We start from the raw sequence: 19,931 nt of genomic DNA on the forward strand, positions 1-19,931 counted from the left end.
TTCACAAACAAGATTTTAAGCTTGTAACAGAAGAGATTTTTTTTTTTTCTTCTTTGTACTAAAAACTTTATTTACACTTTGAGTGATGTTTTTTCCGTGGAATGATTTGTATATTTTTTTGCAGGATTTGAAAAGAAAATGTCTTTTAATGCTTCTCCTTAACTGTTCTTTTCTCCCTCTCTTTCCTAAGGTTTTTGACTTGTTGAACAGGAAGACAAAATTAAGAGTGTTAGAAGATGGGAAACAGCAAGTCCAGGTGGTGGGTTTACAGGAACGGGAAGTGAAGTGTGTCGAAGATGTTCTTAAGCTTATTGAAATAGGCAACAGCTGCAGGTATCTCCCATAGCTTGTGCAAGTTTTTAACTGTACATTAAAGAATCATAACAAGATTTTTTTTTTAATCTTTTAATAGTTATGGCTTTTTAATATGCATTTGATTTTCTGATAATGTTTGACTGCAAGTAAAGAACCTACCTACCTTTTAAATAAAGATATTTATGATGTCTTTGTCTCCTAGAGAGAAAGAACTTATTTTTCTACAGGATTTGAACTACATGCATTATATAAGCAGCTTCGTGACTTAAATTCACATCATTTATAATCTGGAATACTGCCAGATCCTTCAGCACTACAAAGGCCTTGATATAGAGTGACAGAGGTTAAGCATAATTTTTTAACAATCTAGCTTCATTGTTTTTAAAATTAGCCTTGTGCATAGACTGCTGCTTGATCAGATAAAAATGCCATCAGCGTTTTACATTTAAGCTCTCTGGTAATCTGAAACCTTTGAAGATATGATTATTCTTACTTTTAAAAGGGAAGTAAAATGTTAGTAATCTCCCATTTCTGTTTAAAGAGATGGAAAGAAGAGGTACAGCTGTACTAGGTACATCCAGTTATCAAGTTTGTATCTCTAGTGTTCACAAGAACATTAGATATGCTGTCAACACATGTAAGAAAATACAGGACTCTACCCTGAAAAAAATAACATTTTTTGAGTTTACTGTGTTTAACACGTATGGTCCTTTGCCTGTTCATATATCCTTCCCTTGTCTCCTTTTGTTTAAAGGACATCTGGCCAAACATCAGCAAATGCACACTCATCTCGAAGCCATGCAGTGTTTCAGATTATTCTCAGAAGGAAAGGGAAATTGCATGGTAAATTTTCTCTGATTGATTTGGCTGGCAATGAAAGAGGAGCAGATACTTCCAGTGCAGATAGACAGACCAGACTGGAAGGTGCGGAAATTAACAAGAGCCTTTTAGCACTCAAGGTAACTGAAATGTTTCCATTGCCTTTGAGTAGGTGGAAATCTTCTACATATAATAGCAATGACTATTAAACCAAGTGTTTTTGCAGGCTTTGCTTGTCTACATTGTCTGCTGATGTGACAGCTAAAATAGTGTATTGAATTTCCCTCTAAATGCCTGAAGGAACACTAGGTAATTACCATGTAGAAACACTGCAAAAATGTTGTGCTATCAACGTGCATGTAGTTAAAAAACTCAAAACCAACCTCAATGAAAAGTTACCAGTTGCTGAATTTAAAGACTTCTGTGATAAATGTCTGAAGTAGGAGAATAGATGACTTGCTTTAGTACTCAAAGTCTGAAATATTAACTGGAAATACCCTTACTGATCTCAGTTGGTTATTTTGGGGTTTTAAAAGAAAAATAAGTTGTCTTTATGATATATTTATTTACTGATGTTAATTAATTCACTAAAGCAATAAAACAGCTACGTATCCAGAAAGAAGTAACAAATAGATTAAAAAGCCCTTGAAAATTGGAATCGATTTTTGACCACTCTTCTTCATAGCAGGTGATCTGATAAAGTAATTTTTTTATCTTAACTGGGGAAGCAGTTGTTTTGAATGTCTCAGACCTTAGCTTGATTGTTGGTTAGTTTACTTTTTTTTTACTACTCTTAGCACCAACACTGTGGTTTTATTTAAAGAATCTAAACCCCAGAATCACTGCACTTACATTTTTATTCCCAGGACAAACTTAGAAGGAGACTTGTATCTGACTTTAAGCAAATATCACAAAGCATCACAAAATCATAACATATAATGTGTCATTTATGGCATGTAGAGAACCTGGAAGCAGCAGTTTCAAGGCTGTGGCCTGTTTTGATTTAGCACCAAATTAAATAATGCAAGCAACGTTTTGTTGATGTTATCACTTGTTTCCAAATTTAATTGAGTAAAAGTGGTTGGTTCTTAGTACTGTTTTGGTTTTGGTTTTGGGTTTTTTCCAGGTTACTTGTTGATTTTGTACTGTCTAGTGCCTTCAGTGCAATACTTGTAGATCTTGTTTAGTTCATTTTCACACAACTTGACTTTTTATAGTGAATGATTCTACTGCTGCCATACTAGTGATTGTGATATAAGTTGTATGGAGTAGAGAAAATAAAAATAAATGGAGACCTTGCAAAGGTCTAAAAAGTGATACAAGAAGATGCAAGTTTCTCAGTGATACATTAGTTCTCCATGTATCATCTCCAAAAGTATTACACATTTGTTTACCATTTGTGTTCAAAACTCTTGAAATTTTTGCCATGTTTGGATTAAACTAGTATACTCTGAGGAGTGGTCTTTGGTGCTAATCCAGGATTTGTTCTTTGCATCTGGATATTAGTCCTATCTTTCCCTGTACCAAAAATCTGAACAAGTTGGTCTTTCTGTAATGTCTCTACATGAATGTGGTCATTTTCTTACCTGGTTTTCTAAGCTGTGATGAAAAGAATAAGTAGTTAAAAACACCATTTTACTTAGAAGCTGGCAGTGTCCTCCTATAATTCTTTTACTGATAAGAATAATACAATTCTAAATTTTCAGGAGTATGCAAATTAAAAATCATTATAGTAAATAGAAGTATCTTCATTAAACTTGTTTGTTGCGGTATCAGAAATTTCAGCATCCACATTTGTTGCTGGTTTCAGTTTGTTCTGTCACTTGTTGACAATCTGTTGCCCCTCTTCCTGTCTAATCTGCTATTGTCCTTACATAAGCACAATATTAAGGTGCAAATTAAACAACAAAGAACGCACTGCCTTGCTTACCTGCAAGTGTTGAGTCCTTTTTAGCATTTGCATTGAAAGTGACATTCAACAAGCTTCAGTCTTTCTGTTTATCTTAGCTGTGTCCATTCTGTAAAAATGAGCTGATGATTTTTTAAAATAATCACTTCAGTTAAAGCAAACTTGCTCTTGTGTTTTTTCTGTGTCGTGACAGTTTTATTCTGAGACCATCTTTAGTTCTGTTTTGTGCTGTTGCACAGTTGCAATGCTTTCTTGGATTATCATGACACAATTTCTAGCATGGCTTTTGTGAGAAGCTGCTTCTAGGAAATTTCAAAAGGCCACAAGGATGTGGCTGCAGCTGAAGGATTAGCTGAACTACTGTAAAATTATTAATGTAACGCAAAAGCCTTTCCATCTGTTAGTGCTGCTAAAAGCAAAGCTCCAATTTGAAAACCTTTTGAAGTATGGTTCTTAGAAGAAGACGTGCATCTAGACGTGTCAAAACTGTACCAGGGAAGACATGCATATGAAGAGGTGCTGGTACACATTGTATTAAGGCAAAGACAGAAACTGGAATTGATGATCAAAGTATGGCGATCACACCACCACCACAGAAATTAAAATTTAAGCTTTCTTTGCATAAGATGTAATTTATTAGTTGATGTTGAAGCTCTGAGTGGGCAGAAGTGATGTTTAGGTTAGTGTGATCTTGACTTGCACTGTAGAACTTAATAGGTGCAGTAACTTCTGAAGTAAATTCTTAATATTTACATTTGTAGAATCTTTGTCATTGGAACTCTCTAACCAATTGCAAGTATTAATTTAGCTCCATACCCTTGTGAGTGAAGAGGAGACTTTATCATAAGAAGACTACCTTAAAACAAGAAATTGCATTTTCAAGTGTCTTCCGATGTTGATATATTCAATAGAGGGCAATGCTTATAAGATTTGTGATCTGGGGAACCTTTCAGAAAGAGTTTTCTTCTGAGCTGTTAAGAAAGTCAGTGATAGAGCCAGAATGAAAACTACTGCTTTTTAATTGATGGAGTTGACACTTATCCCTATCCATGCTGCTTTTGCCAGCAGAGCCTGTAGATCATTCAGGCTTTTGCAGCTGATAATCAGCAATAATTGTTAGTCTGGATATTTAATGTCAACAATATTTTTTTGTTTTGTTTTGTTGTTGTTGAATAACAATGGATGTAAATGTTTTGGATGAGATTCAGAAAATTTTTAGTCTCCTAAGTCCTTCTTAAAGTCTCAACTCTCTACTGAACTCAATGAGAGGTATAAAAGCCTTAACATTTCTTGAATCCAAGCTCTAATGGTAAACTTTAATGATATTTTAGGGGAAAGCAACATAACCAAGGCATTTATTTTTTGGTTTTGAATTACATTTGTTTGATATGCATTTGACGCATGCTAAAGAAAAACACATAACCCATTTGTTTTTTCAGGAGTGCATTAGAGCCTTAGGACGAAATAAACCTCATACACCCTTCAGAGCAAGTAAACTTACTCAGGTGCTAAGAGATTCATTCATAGGAGAAAACTCCCGTACCTGTATGGTAAGTGCATTTGATTAATAGTTCCATCAATTGCAAAAAGAAAAGATGCTTGGAATTTAGGCTTTTATGTTTCAAATTGATCACTTGTTACTGACAATGTTCTGGACTTAAACTTTATCTGTTAACTGACACTATAGGTGTAGTGAGACTTTCAGCAGAGATGTTTCAGATAGCTTGCTCCTGTTTCGTGTTTTATTGGCCTTTTTTATTGGTTATTCTAGTTTTCTAGCTAGACACCTAGCTAAAAACAGTTCTACTCTGATAAGTGTTTTTGTTTATTTCTTTTTAAGTAATGTCTTAATTCTATGAGTGATGTTTGTTGACTTGGAGTTTTAGAAAAGGTGGGAGTACAGCGGTGAATTATAGTCTTTAAATGACAAAGAGAAATTTAAAGTTAGTATTGAAGGCATCAGAATATGCTTTAGGCTGTTGAGGGGCAAAGTGTTTGGGATAGATGGGATGAATAGTGGTGTATTGTATAAATGTGTATGTGCATCAGCTGAAAAAACAGAATTCTTCTGTTGGCGGAAAAGACAGATAAAAGCACTGATGTCCAGCCATTTTATTTTTGTGTTTTTATCATTTTTCCTTATGGAAATGCAAACTGTCTGCAGTGATAGCTAGGCTTGTTTGTGCTGGTTACAATTTGCAGACTCTTTTGAATTAATTAGCCTGGAGACCAGAGAAGTCTGCGAACCACAACATCAAAATTTTCATGTTAGGGCAGCCTAGTCTTCACTTTAGCTGTTAGACGTGGTTCTAATTGTGCTAAAATACTAGTTTTTTTTTTTTTCCTCTCCTCTTTAATTTTTCTGCTTAAAGGCAGGATTGTTTTCTTTCCCATTCATACATGCCTGATCTAGTTGAAAATGTTCCTGCACACTGCAGGGGAGGCTGGACTAGGTGACCGTTAAAGGTCCCTTCCAGCCCAAATGATTCTATGATTCTGTAATTTCATAAATTGTATGCAGGATCAGAAAGCTAAATAGTGCATCTCTAACTGGTATATCCACTGACTAAGGTTTAGAAAATTACCCTGTTGGAAATTACCATCTGTACATAGAATAGTTAATGTTTTAGAGCATTTTGTGAAGTTTTCACCATCACTCTTACCTCCTAGCAAGCTGTCTCTGTTTCAGTGAAGCTTTTTAATTTACTTATTACTTTTCTCATAGAATTTTTGTAACCTTTTTTACCATTGAAATATGTAAGAATGCCATTGGGAATAATCCACAATGCATGGGTGTTCAGTTTCTGGTAATGTGTGCATTTCTTTATTTTATGTTCAATATCGTTCTAAATTAAGGGGGGAAAAGAAATCTCTGAAAGTGAATGGAAATAAGCTTGAATTGTTTTTTTTTCTCATTCACATAACCACAGTCACTTTAGAATTAAGAATAAGAAAACCTTTTGATGATGAGATACAGTTTTCAAACTCATTCTCTGTTACATTTTCATGTAGTTTCTCATGTAGTGCTAGGACCATATGAGACATTCTGGTTTTAGTGTTTGCGTACATATTTTTATCAAGAATTTCAGCAGCAAAGTTTTTTCCTAAGATACTGACCTGGGAAGAAGAATACTTGGATGGTTGTAACTTGCTCTGAATAATGGTGGAAAGAAAGTAGGGAAAGAAAATCTGCATTGTATCTTTAAATTTGTTTGAACTGAGTTCTCATATTTCTGTCAGTTTTTCCTGCAGTAGCTAGATGGATGCAGAATAAAGCTGCCTGTCTAGAGATGCAGGTTTCTGAACAGCATATATGGAACTGGGAGAGATGGAGTACAAACCTTAGCTTGGAATTACCTCCAGTCCTCTCTAGTTCCCTGGGAAGAGGAGAGGAGATTTGCACTCCAGTGGCCAAGTAGTGGGAATAATGGATAATGATCAGCAGCTTCACCACTCCTTCTGGGTCTTCCTCTTTTATCAAGACAAGTTAGTCAGCCTTCCAGTGTGGTATTTACAATTGAGTCCTTGGCACAACGTGCCTGTTTTTTAACCATGTTCATGTGTACGTCAGTCTATTCCTGATAGCTTTTGCCGTTTGACCCTCCTCAGGACAGGTGGGCTCTGCACCAGTCCTCCCTGCAAGTCCGTGGGGTAACTCACACACACGGCAGCCCTGCACGGGCTGCTCCGACGCGCACTTATTCCAAAGGCTGCAGCTCCTCTCTGCCTCTCGTGTGGGGCTGCTCTGCGGCCTGCAGGCTCTCCAGCACGGCCTCGGCCATGGCCGTCTCCCCACACAGTCCCTCGCCCGTCCGGGCTCACTCACATGGAGCTGCTGGTAACTCTCGGTCCTGCCATGGGTCTCCATAGGTTGCAGGGGCACAGCCTGCATTCTCGCCACGGCTTGCAGACGGGTCTCTGGTCTATTGCTTCTCCTTCCTCCTTCTCTGGCTGAAGGGTCCGCGTGGTCGCCTCCCTCTTGTATCACTCTTACACCTCCTGCCAGCACTTCAGATTCCCGTCCCTAACTAGTGATGGCAGAGGCGCCAGATTGGCCCAGCCGGGCCGGAGGTGGGTGTGAACCCAGGAGCCGGGGGAGAGTCCAAAAACTTTTTGCTGGGTATTACTGCAACCCGCTCCCTCTGTTACAAAGCAAAAGCTGCTCCTTGCTAAACCAGAACGTGTCCATAAACAATGCAGCTTTTTCCATCCTCACTTGGAATTACAAATGAGGAAGCAAGCAACAGAGAGGTCAGGATCCTCCTGTCCTGCCTGGACTGGAATTGTTGGGGTGTGAGGAGCTATTGTGTAGCAGAGGTTTGTGTTGAACAGACTGATCCTGGCACACCATTTCTGGTGCACAAGCAAGGTGTCCCCAGGGCAGGTAGCAGCTAGTGGGAACGGGCTGCTGGCCTGAGGGCAGCTGCTGGGCCTGCTGTGCTCTGGGCACTCAGCTGGGAAGCTTACTGCTTCTCCTCAATGTCCATCCCTTACTGTAAATGACTTTGGAACAAGTTTAGGAACACATAGTTTTTTTTTGTTCATTAGCAACTAGGGACATGCAATCATATGATCTTTTTAGATAGACAGTTCGTGTTTTCATTAGTAACTGATGCGTTCCAATATTAGAGGTTTGAAGTCCATATGGTTGCAGGTTATTTAGACTTCCTAAGTCCTCTCCCACCACATAGAATCATAGAATGGTAGGGGTTGGAAGGGACCTTTAGAGATCATCTAGTACAACCCCCCTGCAGAAGCAGGATCACCTAGATCAGGTCTCATAGGAACATGTCTAGGCGGGTCTTGAAGACCTCCAAGGAAGGAAACTCCACAACCCCTCTGGGCAGCCTGTGCCACTGCTCCATCACCCTCACAGCGAAATAGTTCTTTCTTATGTTTAAGTGGAACTTTTTGTGTTCCAGCTTCATCCCATTACCCCTTGTCCTGTTGCTAGCTACTATAGAAAAAAGGGATGTCCCAACCTCCTGACACCCATCCTTTAGATATTTATAAGTGTTAATAAGATCTCCTCTCAGTCTCCTCTTCTCCAGAATAAACAGCCCCAGTTCCCACAGCCTTTTCTCACATGAAAGGTGCTCCAGTCCCCTGATCATCTTGGTGGCCCTGCGCTGGACTCTCTCCAGCACTTCCCTGTCCCTCTTGAGCTGAGGAGCCCAGAACTGGACACAGGACTCCAGATGAGGCCTCACCAGGGCAGAGTAGAGAGGGAGATGAACTTCCCGTGACCTGCTGGCCACACTCTTCTTGATGCATCCCAGGATGCCATTGGCCTTCTTGGCCATGAGGGCACATTGCTGGCTCATGTTCAGTTTATTATCAATCAGGACTCCCAGGTCTCTCTCTCCAGAGCTGCTCTTCAGCAGTTTGACCCCCAATACATTTCCTTTCTCTCAGGTAAGAGAACTTCCTCTCAGGATGACTACTTGTGCTTTTGTACAGTAATGTTAGCAGCAGGATGAAAGAGAAAACCAGGATTATGTAATTATTAAATTATATAATGATTAAAAGAGAAAACTGGGATTATGTAATCTGGATCAGTTTCAATCTCCTGATGTTGTGTTTAGGATAGTAGCCATATTGTGCCAGGTAGTGTGCCTTTATGGCTCTCCTGAAAGGAGCATAAATGGAAAAATAGGACTACTGAGAGGAACTAGGACAAATTATGTTACCACTAATTCCTGATCACAGTTGTTATTGTTGAGTGCTGAAAAGAAGATGAGATCTTCAGAGTATTTTGTTTAACTACAAAATGAAAGACCTGTAGATTCCAGATACATCTGATAGTAAGTTAACTATCAAGTGTTTACAGATAACTTATAGTTGAGAAAAAAAAATTCTTTACTTAGGAAAATAGTTAAATACTATGAAGATGCTTACCTTCAATATTATTATGTACAGTTGTGGACTGTGGCCAAAATGGGTCTCTCAAATTAGTGTATAGTCTGCTTGAATGGAGAGTAGCCTGCAAAGATATATTAAAAAATAGTCTGGTAATTGTTTGCCAAATATATTACACTGACTTTCTCCTGAGTTGCCTGTTTCACTTTTTGAGGAGTCTTTATTTTTTCAGTTAGAGTTTTGCATTTAGGTATTATATTACCAAGAAAATGAGATGGGGGAAACGTTCCAGGTATGATAAAAAAAAAATTAAATAGAAGTTTTGACTTGCCATCTCTCTCCTTCAGGTGTCATTGTATGAGGGAAGCTGAACATAGTAGACAGTTTTTGTAGAAGATGTCTGTCGTGGTTTAGGCCCATCAGAAAACAAAGACCACGATTAGCCTCGAGTACCGAAGAGGCTGAGAATTGCTCAAGGGCAGGGAGAGCTTAATTGCCGCTAAAGGATCAGGACAAAACAGACCAGGCCACGCGGCTTGGGGAAGAAAACAGAAAATAATTTAATGCAACATCAACTAAAACATACCCTCAAAAAACCCAAAACATAACCAAAATGAAACAACACAAAGTAATACATCAATGAAGAGTCCAACCAGCCTTTTTAAGAACACCTTCTTGCCACACCTCCCCTCTTCCCGGGCTCAGAGCCCTGATCCCGGGGTTTTTACCTTGCCCCACCCTGAACGGTTCAGGGGCGCAGGCGGTGGGGGTTTCAGTCAGTCTGTTCCTGCCGTTTGTCCCTCCTCAGGACGGGTGAACTCCACACCAGTCCTCCCTGCAAATCTGTGGGGTAACTCACACGCATGGCAGCCCTGCACGGGCTGCTCCGACGCGCACCCATTCCAAAGGCTGCAGCTCCTCTTTGCCTCTCGTGTGGGGCTGCTCTGCGGCCTGCAGGCTCTCCAGCACGGCCTGGGCCATGGCCGTCTCCCCACACAGTCCCTCGCCCGTCCGGGCTCACTCACATGGAGCTGCTGGTAACTCTCAGTCCTGCCATGGATCTCCATAGGTTGCAGGGGCACAGCTTGCATTCTCGCCACGGCTTGCAGAGGAGTCTCTGGTCTATTGCTTCTCCTTCCTTCCTCCTTCTCTGGCCGAAGGGTCCACGTGGTCGCCTCCATCTTGTATCACTCTTCCACCTCCTGACTCGCATTCCAATTCCCGTCCCTTAAATAGTGATGGCAGAGGCGCCAGATTGGCCCAGCCGGGCCGGAGGTGGGTGTGAACCCAGGAGCCGGGGGAGAGTCCAAAAACTCTTTACCGGGTCTTCACTGCAACCCGCTCCCCCTGTTACTAAGCCAAAAGCTGCTCCTTGCTAAACCAGAACAATGTCAAATGAAACTGGAGATTAAAAAATTAAGTCAATTTTAATTGATCTACGCTTTCATCTGTACAAAGTGATCTATTAACATGTGGCTTATTTTCTCCAGATTGCTACAATTTCTCCAGGGATGGCGTCTTGTGAAAACACTCTAAATACACTGAGATATGCCAATAGGTATGGACAATGTTCTTGCTAATAGCTATATTGTCTGTTTATCACTAGCATCTGAAAGAGTGTTCTTCCATGATGTGTAATTATTTTAGCTACTTGAGTAACATTATTGGACCTGCATTTCTCAAAGAGATGAAACCCAAATTACTGATGCAGGGTTACATTTGATTTTAATTGTTACTTTTCAGAACCATTGTAAGAATCAAAAGAAACTGCATTTAAGCTGTTATCTGGAGATGAATAATGTGGATTGCAAGGAACGTGGGAGATGCTTCTGCTCTGGAGGCACCATCTCTTGCTTTAGGGGTAGCTGGTTCTCATGATGGTTCCCTGGGGTGTTAGCGGAAATATATTCTGCAGTATGATTTCTTTTTACAAGCCCTTGGTGGAATTGCATGCAGTTGCCGGTCTGTTTCATACATACTTCCTAACTTAGAGCAAAAATGTCTAAGACCCCTAAGCAATGAGTCAGTTAATCCAACACTGACTTTATAATCAGTGTAGACAAATCAGCCCCTCCAGAGGCTGATGCAGCACCTCTGACAGCTGTACTGCTCATTGAAAATGTTTATCTCTCTTTAATTAATGTAAAAGGAGACTTACCCTGCTGCAATTCCCCTGTGTTTAATGTCTGTGGAGATGGGGTGATCAGGTCCTATGTGTTCCTGCCATCAGACCTGTGACCCAGAGACATCTTTCCCCCCTTCTCCCCTCCCTGCTTTGGTACTAAGAGCAGAGGAGGCAAACATGCCTCTGGGCCATCAGAAGCCATCTGCTTGCTGCAGTGAAAGATGGAACAGAAGCATGTCTATTCTTACGTGGCTGGGCACCTTGGCCAGTCACATATTAGGCACAAGGGACTGCTAGGGAAGCTTATTGCTCTCTCCTCAATGTCCAAATGTCTCTGTGTGTGGATCAAGGAAGCCTGGCTTGGACCACTCTGTCATTTCCTTCCTAGTGAGAAGGAGGCATCTACTCCCTTGTAACATAACAAAGGGCCTTGCACCTTCATTAAAACTCATTGGGTGTTTTACCCCATATAAAATACGGGTTGCTGAAATGACTCTGGAAAAAGACACCATAAATATAATTGAACACTTACTTCCAGTATACTAAATAGTTGCACTGAAACTGTTTTTTCTCCTTGGTGTTAAATTTGTATGTTGTGGAGTAAATGCTTGTCACTGTAAAGTTGCTTCACATCATTTTGTAGTAGTTTAGTTTTTTTTTTCTAGCAATATATCATTTTCATAGTGCAATCAGTGTTTAGGGTCTGGACAACAGTGTGTGTGAGCTGTAAGGGGGCTGAATAGAATTCAGAGTTTTGTAGCTGTAGTGGTCTGATATTTTAAATGTAGCCATTTGGTGGCATATTGAATGTAGAGCAAATTTTAACTGCACAAACTGAAACCTGGAATTACCCTTCTGTAAACACTGCTGTTGTAGTCCCCTGCAAATCAGCAGCACTGATTTTGTAATTTTCTTAGTAATCTGTAGCTGTCTGCAGGTTTAAATATGTTGACACATGTGTGTTTTAATACAAAAATAATTTCATAGTTAACTATTAAAGAAGTATACTAAGCAAAGAGTTGTAATTTTAACTGTGTTTTTGAGAACATTTTCTTTTAATTTGCTGCTGTATTTTGCTGCTACAGAGTAAAGGAATTTGGAATTAGTCCTTCGGACATTCCCTTCTCGCAGGGTAGTGGCAGTCGCTCTGATCTCTCTCCTTCCTATGAGTATGACGACTTTTCTCCTTCAATCACCAGGTCTACTTCATTCTATACATGGAATCTTTAAGTTTTCTTTTTGGCTATGTAATTTTACAGTTCAACCCTTCATTAGTCCCCTCGCCTCAAGTCACACATACTTTGTTTTAACTTTGTTTGGCAGGTGATGAGTCTGCATGATCTGCAATCATCTTCCCAGTATTTTGTTCACCCTCCTTAAACATCCATGCTCTAGATCCAGGCTTGCTAGTTTCCCTCATTATTTATTTTTTTTTAAATGGTGATGTCACCTTTGTGCATTTAGTAGACCAAATCTGGCAAGTCTGCGTTTAGGGTAATTTGAATATCTCTAATTAAAAGAAAAATGAATTAATACCTGTATGGTTTTTAAATTTTTTCGTCACTTGGAAGACGAATGAAGAACAGTTACCATTGTAATAAATAGGTGCTACTTGAAAAAATATTTTTCACTTAAAACCCCCAAATAATAGTTTCTAAAATCTGCTGTTCTTGCAGGCTTTGATGTTTCTGTTTCACAAACTTGCTTTTAAAGGGCTTCTATTTTTACAGAATCATTATAAATATTTAAAACTATTTTCATGCTGAAAAAGCATAACATTTTAATGCGATATTTTCACCCTTGAAATTATTTTAATTAAAGGATCTGTTAATTTTTTGAGATGCTTTGTTGCAAATTATTTTTTTTTCTTCAGAATTCTTGGTCAATGTGCTTATAAGAGCTAGTGGGGGACTAGATTTTTTTAAAGCACAGTTGTGTACATAGAAAAAGAAAGATGGTCAGGTTTTCTTTCAAATATTATTCATTGCTAAGGAGTTAATATTGAAGTTTGGAGACTTTTGCCCTGTTAACTGTTAGCAAGTAGCAAGATTTCAATCAGAAAATGCCCCTTCCTAGAAGATGGATCGTAATCCGCCTGCAAGTAGTTCAGTGGTCACGCTTTTTAGGAGTTGGACTAACATCTTATTGTCCCTGAAAGTATGTAAAATTTGCAAAGCTGACATCATCATCCTTAATAAATTACTTAATTGCACATAAACCCATAGAACTTTATTTTTAGTCATGACGCTTTTGCCTAGGCAGCTACTAACTGACAAATGTGACCTTTTCCGCTTGTAGGGTGAAGGAGCTGACGGTGGATCCTAGCGCTGCAGGTGATATCCGCCCCATCATCCACCACACTCCCAACCAGATCGACGACTTGGAGACACAGTGGGGTGTTGGGAGCTCTCCTCAGAGAGATGATCTCAAACTGCTTTGTGAGCAAAATGTGAGTGGCTTACAGCATTATATGGAAAGATGTGATAATAAATGTGTATTTAAAGGCTATTCCCAAGATTGTTAAAAAAATGCAGCGTGCTTCTTCACCTTTTCACTTTATGGCATTATGTTCATTCCTGTACAAAAAAAAAAACCAAAACACAACAACAACTAAAGCCAAAAATGTTTCTTAAAGAGTGAGAGAAGAATATTTTACTTCTCTCTGTCTTTCTGATTAGGACTTTTACTGCCTAGGCAGTGTCTGCTGTAGGCTCTGGCATCCTTTAGTATGTCTTTTTTTCCCAGTACAGCTTCCTATATTTTTTTTATGCAGTTAGAAGTATCCTAGGACACTTGTCTATTCCTTTTAACAGGGTTGTATTTTTATGCATTATTTTCCCTGCATGCCACACCTATTTCAAGTGAGTTATTATCCTCTGCACTTGGAAATCTGGCTACTTGTCATCCCTCTTCCCAACAGAACTGTTTCTCATATGTTGAAACCGCAGTGCGCTGTTTGGGAGAGAGCCACATCGTGTTCACTGTATGTCTCCCTGGGCTGCAGTAGGGGGGAGCCAAGAGGAATCTTCTAAAGGCATTTTCCTCTTGTTAATAATTATCATCAGCTATAGTCCTGGTTCCTTGAGTTCTTCAACCAGGATTGAAGCTCAGTTTGTGAAAATGCAGATGAAAGATAGAGGAGAAGCATTCTTATTATCTTATTTTTCACCAGATTGTGCCCTCTTAGATAAACACCTCTTCATGGTGTCTGCTCTATTTCTTATTTTAGTAACTGTCTTTTCTTCCAAGTCTTTTATTTTAAAAGAACATGCTAATGATTCCTAGAGCTTTCCCGGTGGGTAGTCCTTCATAGTCATAAACTGGTTTGGTTGGAAGCAGCCTTAAAGATCATCTTGTTTCAACCCCCTGCCATGGGCAGGGATACCTTCCACTAGCCCAGGTTGCACAAAGCCCCATCAAACCTGGCTTTGAACACTTCCAGGGATGGGGCATCCACAGCGTCTCTGGGCAACCTCTTTCAGTGCCTCACCACCCTCACAGGGAAGAACTTCTTCCTGAATCTACCCACTTTCAATCTAAGGCAGTTATCTCTTGTCCTGTCACTACATGCCCTTGTAAAAGTCTTTCCTCATCTTTCCTGTTTCCCCCCTTTAGGTACCGGAAAACTGCTATAAAGTCTTCCGTGACCATTCTCTTCTCCAGGCTGAACAAGCCCAGCCTTCTCAGTTTTTTGGTTGAGTTTTTTGTTTTGTTTTTTTTTTTTTTTTTGAAATATGCAATATTGTATTTTTCAGTATTCATGAGAATTAGTGGCTAAAAAATTTTATTGACTATTAATTAACTCTCTGAATATTTTGAATTTGTTGTCCTCTCCACTCATTGCTGGAGACTTTCTTGTTAGAGGTATTAAATTCTATTTTGACAGTGTCCTGGTTTTAGCTGAGCTAGAGCTAATTCTCCTTCTAGTAGCTGGTACAGAGCTGTGTTTTTGACTTAGTGTGAGAAAAAAGTTGGTAACACTCTGTTTCACTTGTTGCTCAGTAGCATTTATCGTAAGAGAGGGACTTCTGCTCAGTCATTGAGGAGGTGCACAAGAAGCTGGGAGGGAGCATGGCCAGGACAGCTGACCCAGATCAGCCAAAGTTCTATTCTGTACTGTAGGACATCATGCCTAGTACATAGACTTGGGGGAGTTGGCGGGGAGGGGTGGGTCACTGCTTGGGCATTGGTCAGCAAGTGTTGAGCAATGGCATTGGGCATCATTTGTCTCATTCCTTGGGTTTTATTTCTCCTTTTGTTATCTTCCTTGTCATTATTTTTATTTTTATTGTCATTGTGATATTTCATTGTTAGTATTATAATAATATTTCATTTATTTATAACACTGTCCTCAACCCATAAGTTTAACATTTCTTTTTTCCCTAATTCTTCCCTTCCCACATGGGAGGGGGAGGAGTGAGCGAGTGGTTGCATGGTATTTAGTTGCTGGCTGGTGATAAACCACAACAGACAGTTTCTGCCTTCTGCATATTTAATTTAGTGTTCTGTGATGAGATGGATCTCATTCAATGTATTTCCTGTAGCCACAGTTCTTTCCAGACTAACAAACTTAACTATTGTTCTTAGGAAGAGGAAGTTTCTCCGCAGTTGTTTACTTTCCATGAAGCTGTGTCTCAAATGGTAGAAATGGAAGAGCAAGTCGTAGAAGACCACAGGGCTGTCTTCCAGGTAAAAGATGGAGCTCTACTTTGTTTTATCCTAATCCAGGAATTCAGATTTTCCCAGTGAAAGTGCATAGTCTTGAAGATAAATTGTATCATCTGGTCATTCTGTGACTGTCAGAGATTTTTGAATAAAATAAATTATACTAAGCCCACTGTAGCAAACAAATAGAGACAGGCCTCATAACCAGTAATCTTTGTCCCTATTCTGAAAGTTCTGTATCACCCAAGAAATTTACTAGTTTTTCTCCTCAACAAACATTCCGAAATAGACAGTGTTCATTATAAGAAAAGTGACTGTTTACTTTTTACTGTTTTTACTGTATTTTTTACACTGTATTTTTGTTGTAGTCCTTTTCCAGCAGTAGTGACTCTGTTTTTTCCGTAGTTGCAGGGATTTTATTCAAGACTGGTCTTGAAAGTTTTTATTTTCACTGCTGATATTCCTGTGCCAGAACTGGCAATTAATAGTAATAAATTAATAGTAATTAATAGTAATCAGCACCATTCTCTGTTTAGTCATCTCCCTCTAAGATACTGCAGTACTCCCTCCAAGTGTCTTACCTGAGTATCTTTTTGGGACATTTCTTTCTGAGATATTGAGATCCAGAAGAGACACATATATCTCTGTACTGCCTGTTTGCATCCTTTTACAGACACACAAAAGTTTGAAGTTGGTATTAGTCAGGGTCTCTGGAGCAATACTGCTTGTCCAGACGAACACTGGTCAGTGCCACAGAGTCATTTACATTCACAAAATAAATTGTATTACTGAGTTACTAGTTTTGAGAAGGAAACTTGAAGACATTCTAGAAGATATGAAACTCTGCTCATAACAGTGGAGTCCTTAGGCAGGCTGACCTTTGGCATATCTGATGCAAGAGAGCAGCAGAGCATTACACCTGTAGGGAATACACATATCTCCTCATTTTAAGTAACTTAGAGGAACATTGATGAGTGTTCATAATTCAGTGGGATGCTAAGGAACACATTTTACAACAGATGTAGAGATTTAGTTACTGTGGAACACTAGCCCCGAGGTAAAACATACAGAAGTGTGAAGGTCGTACGCCATATGCCATAGCTATGTCCTGATGCTTGCAGCTCCTGCATCAGTTTCATATGTTGCTATCCGTGTGTGTCCGTCTGGCCTTTTGCTGGAGATTACTGCTCCTCTCAGCTGTCACTGGAAGGAGAAATGTCCAAGGCTCATCTCCCTTTGTTTGCAGCATGACTTGTTAGTGTATGTCATGAGTGGAGGTGGGCTATACCAGTACAAAACCTACCAACTGTATGAGGCAGAAATTGTCTTCTCTCAGCATTCTTCTGGAAGATGCTGGCAGAAAACATCATTTCCTAAGGAAAATATCAGAAATAGATCAATGAAATGAGTTGTGCCCCAATGAATTGTGGTCTTCCTTTGTGTCTTGCATGTATGAGTTTCCATTATGCGAGATAAAACCTAGCCAATGTGAGCTCCATCTATCCTAAAACCCAGCAAACATACATGGGGTTTGGAATATTACTTGGGCTACTGAGCACAGAGGGAAAGACTTAATTTTACTATTTCAACTCAGCATGTCTAGAACTGTCAGCTGCTTTCTTTTTTTAAATCAAAGCATTTCCAACGGGATCAGCTCTCATAATTGCAGCTTTGCATGGTTCTGTAAGCTTCTGGTTGCCCCCCTTCTTTGCAGCAAGACTTGTTTTTTTCTTTGCCTTTTGGTAAGATTCAAGAGTGCAAAAATGCCTAAGAGCTGCTTTAACCAGCCTTTACTGTACTCTTATCTATCTGGGGCATTAGCGCATGCAACAGTGAGCTTAAAGTAGCTCTTCTTTTGTACAGCTTCCCTCAAAACTAGTTTTGATATGGATAGAATTATCTTGGTTCTTGTAGTAACAACACTATTATTATAGTCAGAGGCAACCAGCCCATACTTAAAATTAAAATCCGACTTCAAAGTTCAATACCTGCCAAAGGGGATATAAAAATGACATAAAGTTCTATTATCTGAGCTTCTTGGTTTTACAAATCACCTCATGTTCTGAATTTGAAGAGAGGTGGGTTAGCTGGGGTTTGTCTGTTCCTAGTATGACCACTGGAGTTAAGAAATGAAATAGAAAACATAGTTTTGCTGAATGAGGAATAAGGTTTCATTTTAGGATTAGGAAATAAGTTTTATTGAGGTGAATATACAGTAAAACTGGGGTCATTCTGAGGAAACTTTTAGTTCAGCTCTTTGTCTTGAAACTTGGTCAATGTTTTTTGTTTGTCTTTTTTTCTTAATTTTTATCTAGGAATCTATTAGATGGCTGGAAGATGAGAAAGCTCTTCTTGAGATGACAGAAGAAGTAGACTATGATGTGGATTCTTACGCTACCCAACTTGAAGCAATTCTAGAGCAAAAAATTGATATTCTGACTGAACTTAGAGGTAGGTCACTTAAAGTCACTCTTGTGTGCATTATTATCAGCATCTTTTCATATGTTATGGAAATTTGCAGTAATAATGAAGAGAAAACAAAACGCGTGGTTATGTTTGAGGGTCTTTTTCCCCCAATGCTGTCTTGCAACATCCTGGGGAAGGAACATTTATTCTGCTGCCTAAGAGCAAATTTACATCTCAGCTCAGCTCATCCTAGTTTAAAGGAAAATTCTCCATTTAGATCTCCAGGAAGTATAAACTTGACCCTGCAACTTCCTTTTCTTTTCCTTTGTTCCAAAACAATAAGGGAAGGAAGGAAAAAGAAAAATTCAAACCAACTGTACAAAAAAAGAAGGCGGCAATGCAAGGAGGGAAAAGTAGTAGGAACTTGCATTTCCTGCTCTGTTGCATTCTGTATTGTAGTGGAGAGACTGCTGTCATTTTTAAGACTGTGCTTAAGAGAGGCATTGAGCACTGAGTAGCTTGGTTGGTAAGCTTGCTTTTTTCTTCATGTGTGAATTTTGTCAGCCCTTTTTTGTGTTGCAAAGCAAACTGCAGATAATTCCTAGTGCCCAAAATAAATTCTTCCGCTTGTCTTCTAAAATGAGCTTCTCAGCTTGGTACTTCAAGGAGGTGAATTTTTCATGTTAGTTTCTGTAACTGTTTGGACTCCAGGAGACCTGCCATACTGGTAAAAATTCAGGGGTAGGATTGGGCCCTGAAAGGTGGAGGTATTTTGGGTTTTTCTAGTCTATGTTAGACAATGCCTTCTAAGATCAATTATGTCTGAGTATCTGCGCTAAGTTAGACGAATATATCAAGCAAATGAGATGTGTCCTGTCTGCCTTGTAAGCATCATGCATTGGCACAAGTATACTTCAGTGAAGAACTGGAGGTACATTACTTTGCTTTTTATGGATGATGGCTTCCTCTTCAGAAGAAGACAATTGGAGACAGCAGCTGTGAAAAAACACAATTTAGGTGACTCCCTGATCTTTAAAATCAGGTACTGCTTTTGAAACAACATACTGGAGGAAAAGGCTAAGATAAGAGATCCTTGCCTCTTTACAGGCAGCATGATACCTGTACAGATTTACAAGCGTGTCCTAGTAGCTGGTCCAGTGCTGTAGTTTGGCTTCAGTGCAGGAATAATATGAGTAACACACTGACATTTCAGTTGTTGCTCAGTAGTGCTCATTCTAAGCGAAGTGGACTGAAAAGTTTCCTCTGCTCTGTCAGTGAGGAAGGGCACCAGAAGCTGGGAGGGAGCATGGCCAGGACAGCTGACAGGAGCTAGCCAAAGGAGCTCTGTTACAGACCATAGAGTAACTGAGGAGAAGAACTGTTAAGTCAGAAATTCTCTCCCACAGTATCTTTAATGTTCTGCTCGTGACCTGTAATGGTCACTGAGTATTTTGGTGTTTATCCTGTCACCCCTGGGATGGACATCTTTGTGCTATCACTTTAGTTTCCTGTGTCCCATTCTTGGGCATATTACTAGAGAATGGAGGGGTCAGGAATAGAAATATGAAAGGATTCCTTGATTCCTTGCTTGGTTTCTCTCATACTTGTTAGACTTATGATAAAACAAATGAATTACACATTTATCTATTTATGGTGAGTAACTTCCAAAATTTAATCTAATCACATATGCTTTCATAGAAAAATGGGGGTAAGGGGGGGTGGGGGGTTATAATTTACTCTGCCAGGTTTTAGACTGCTCAGAAGTGACTGATTGTATAGTAAATATTATTTTATATGCCTCTAAGGATGGTTTGGAAGGTGCTGGGAAGAAAA

The 19,931-nt window shown here is 39.5% G+C and overlaps 1 protein-coding gene across 2 annotated transcripts in view; it reads left to right on the forward strand.

Annotated features, from left to right (window-relative positions):
• The window catches only part of KIF2A (kinesin family member 2A), a 55,726-nt gene that overhangs the window by 33,699 nt on the left and 2,096 nt on the right, over window positions 1-19,931 (forward strand). For both annotated transcript variants that reach the window (XM_062017989.1, XM_062017990.1), the window contains exons 13-19: window positions 191-333; window positions 1,070-1,274; window positions 4,483-4,593; window positions 10,393-10,460; window positions 13,326-13,476; window positions 15,615-15,716; window positions 18,008-18,143. In XM_062017989.1, the coding sequence (XP_061873973.1) occupies window positions 191-333; window positions 1,070-1,274; window positions 4,483-4,593; window positions 10,393-10,460; window positions 13,326-13,476; window positions 15,615-15,716; window positions 18,008-18,143 (916 nt within the window). The remainder of the gene's footprint in view (window positions 1-190; window positions 334-1,069; window positions 1,275-4,482; window positions 4,594-10,392; window positions 10,461-13,325; window positions 13,477-15,614; window positions 15,717-18,007; window positions 18,144-19,931) is intronic.

This window comes from Colius striatus, chromosome Z, assembly GCF_028858725.1.
Source record: "Colius striatus isolate bColStr4 chromosome Z, bColStr4.1.hap1, whole genome shotgun sequence".
In the NCBI taxonomy this organism is placed as follows: domain Eukaryota; kingdom Metazoa; phylum Chordata; class Aves; order Coliiformes; family Coliidae; genus Colius; species Colius striatus.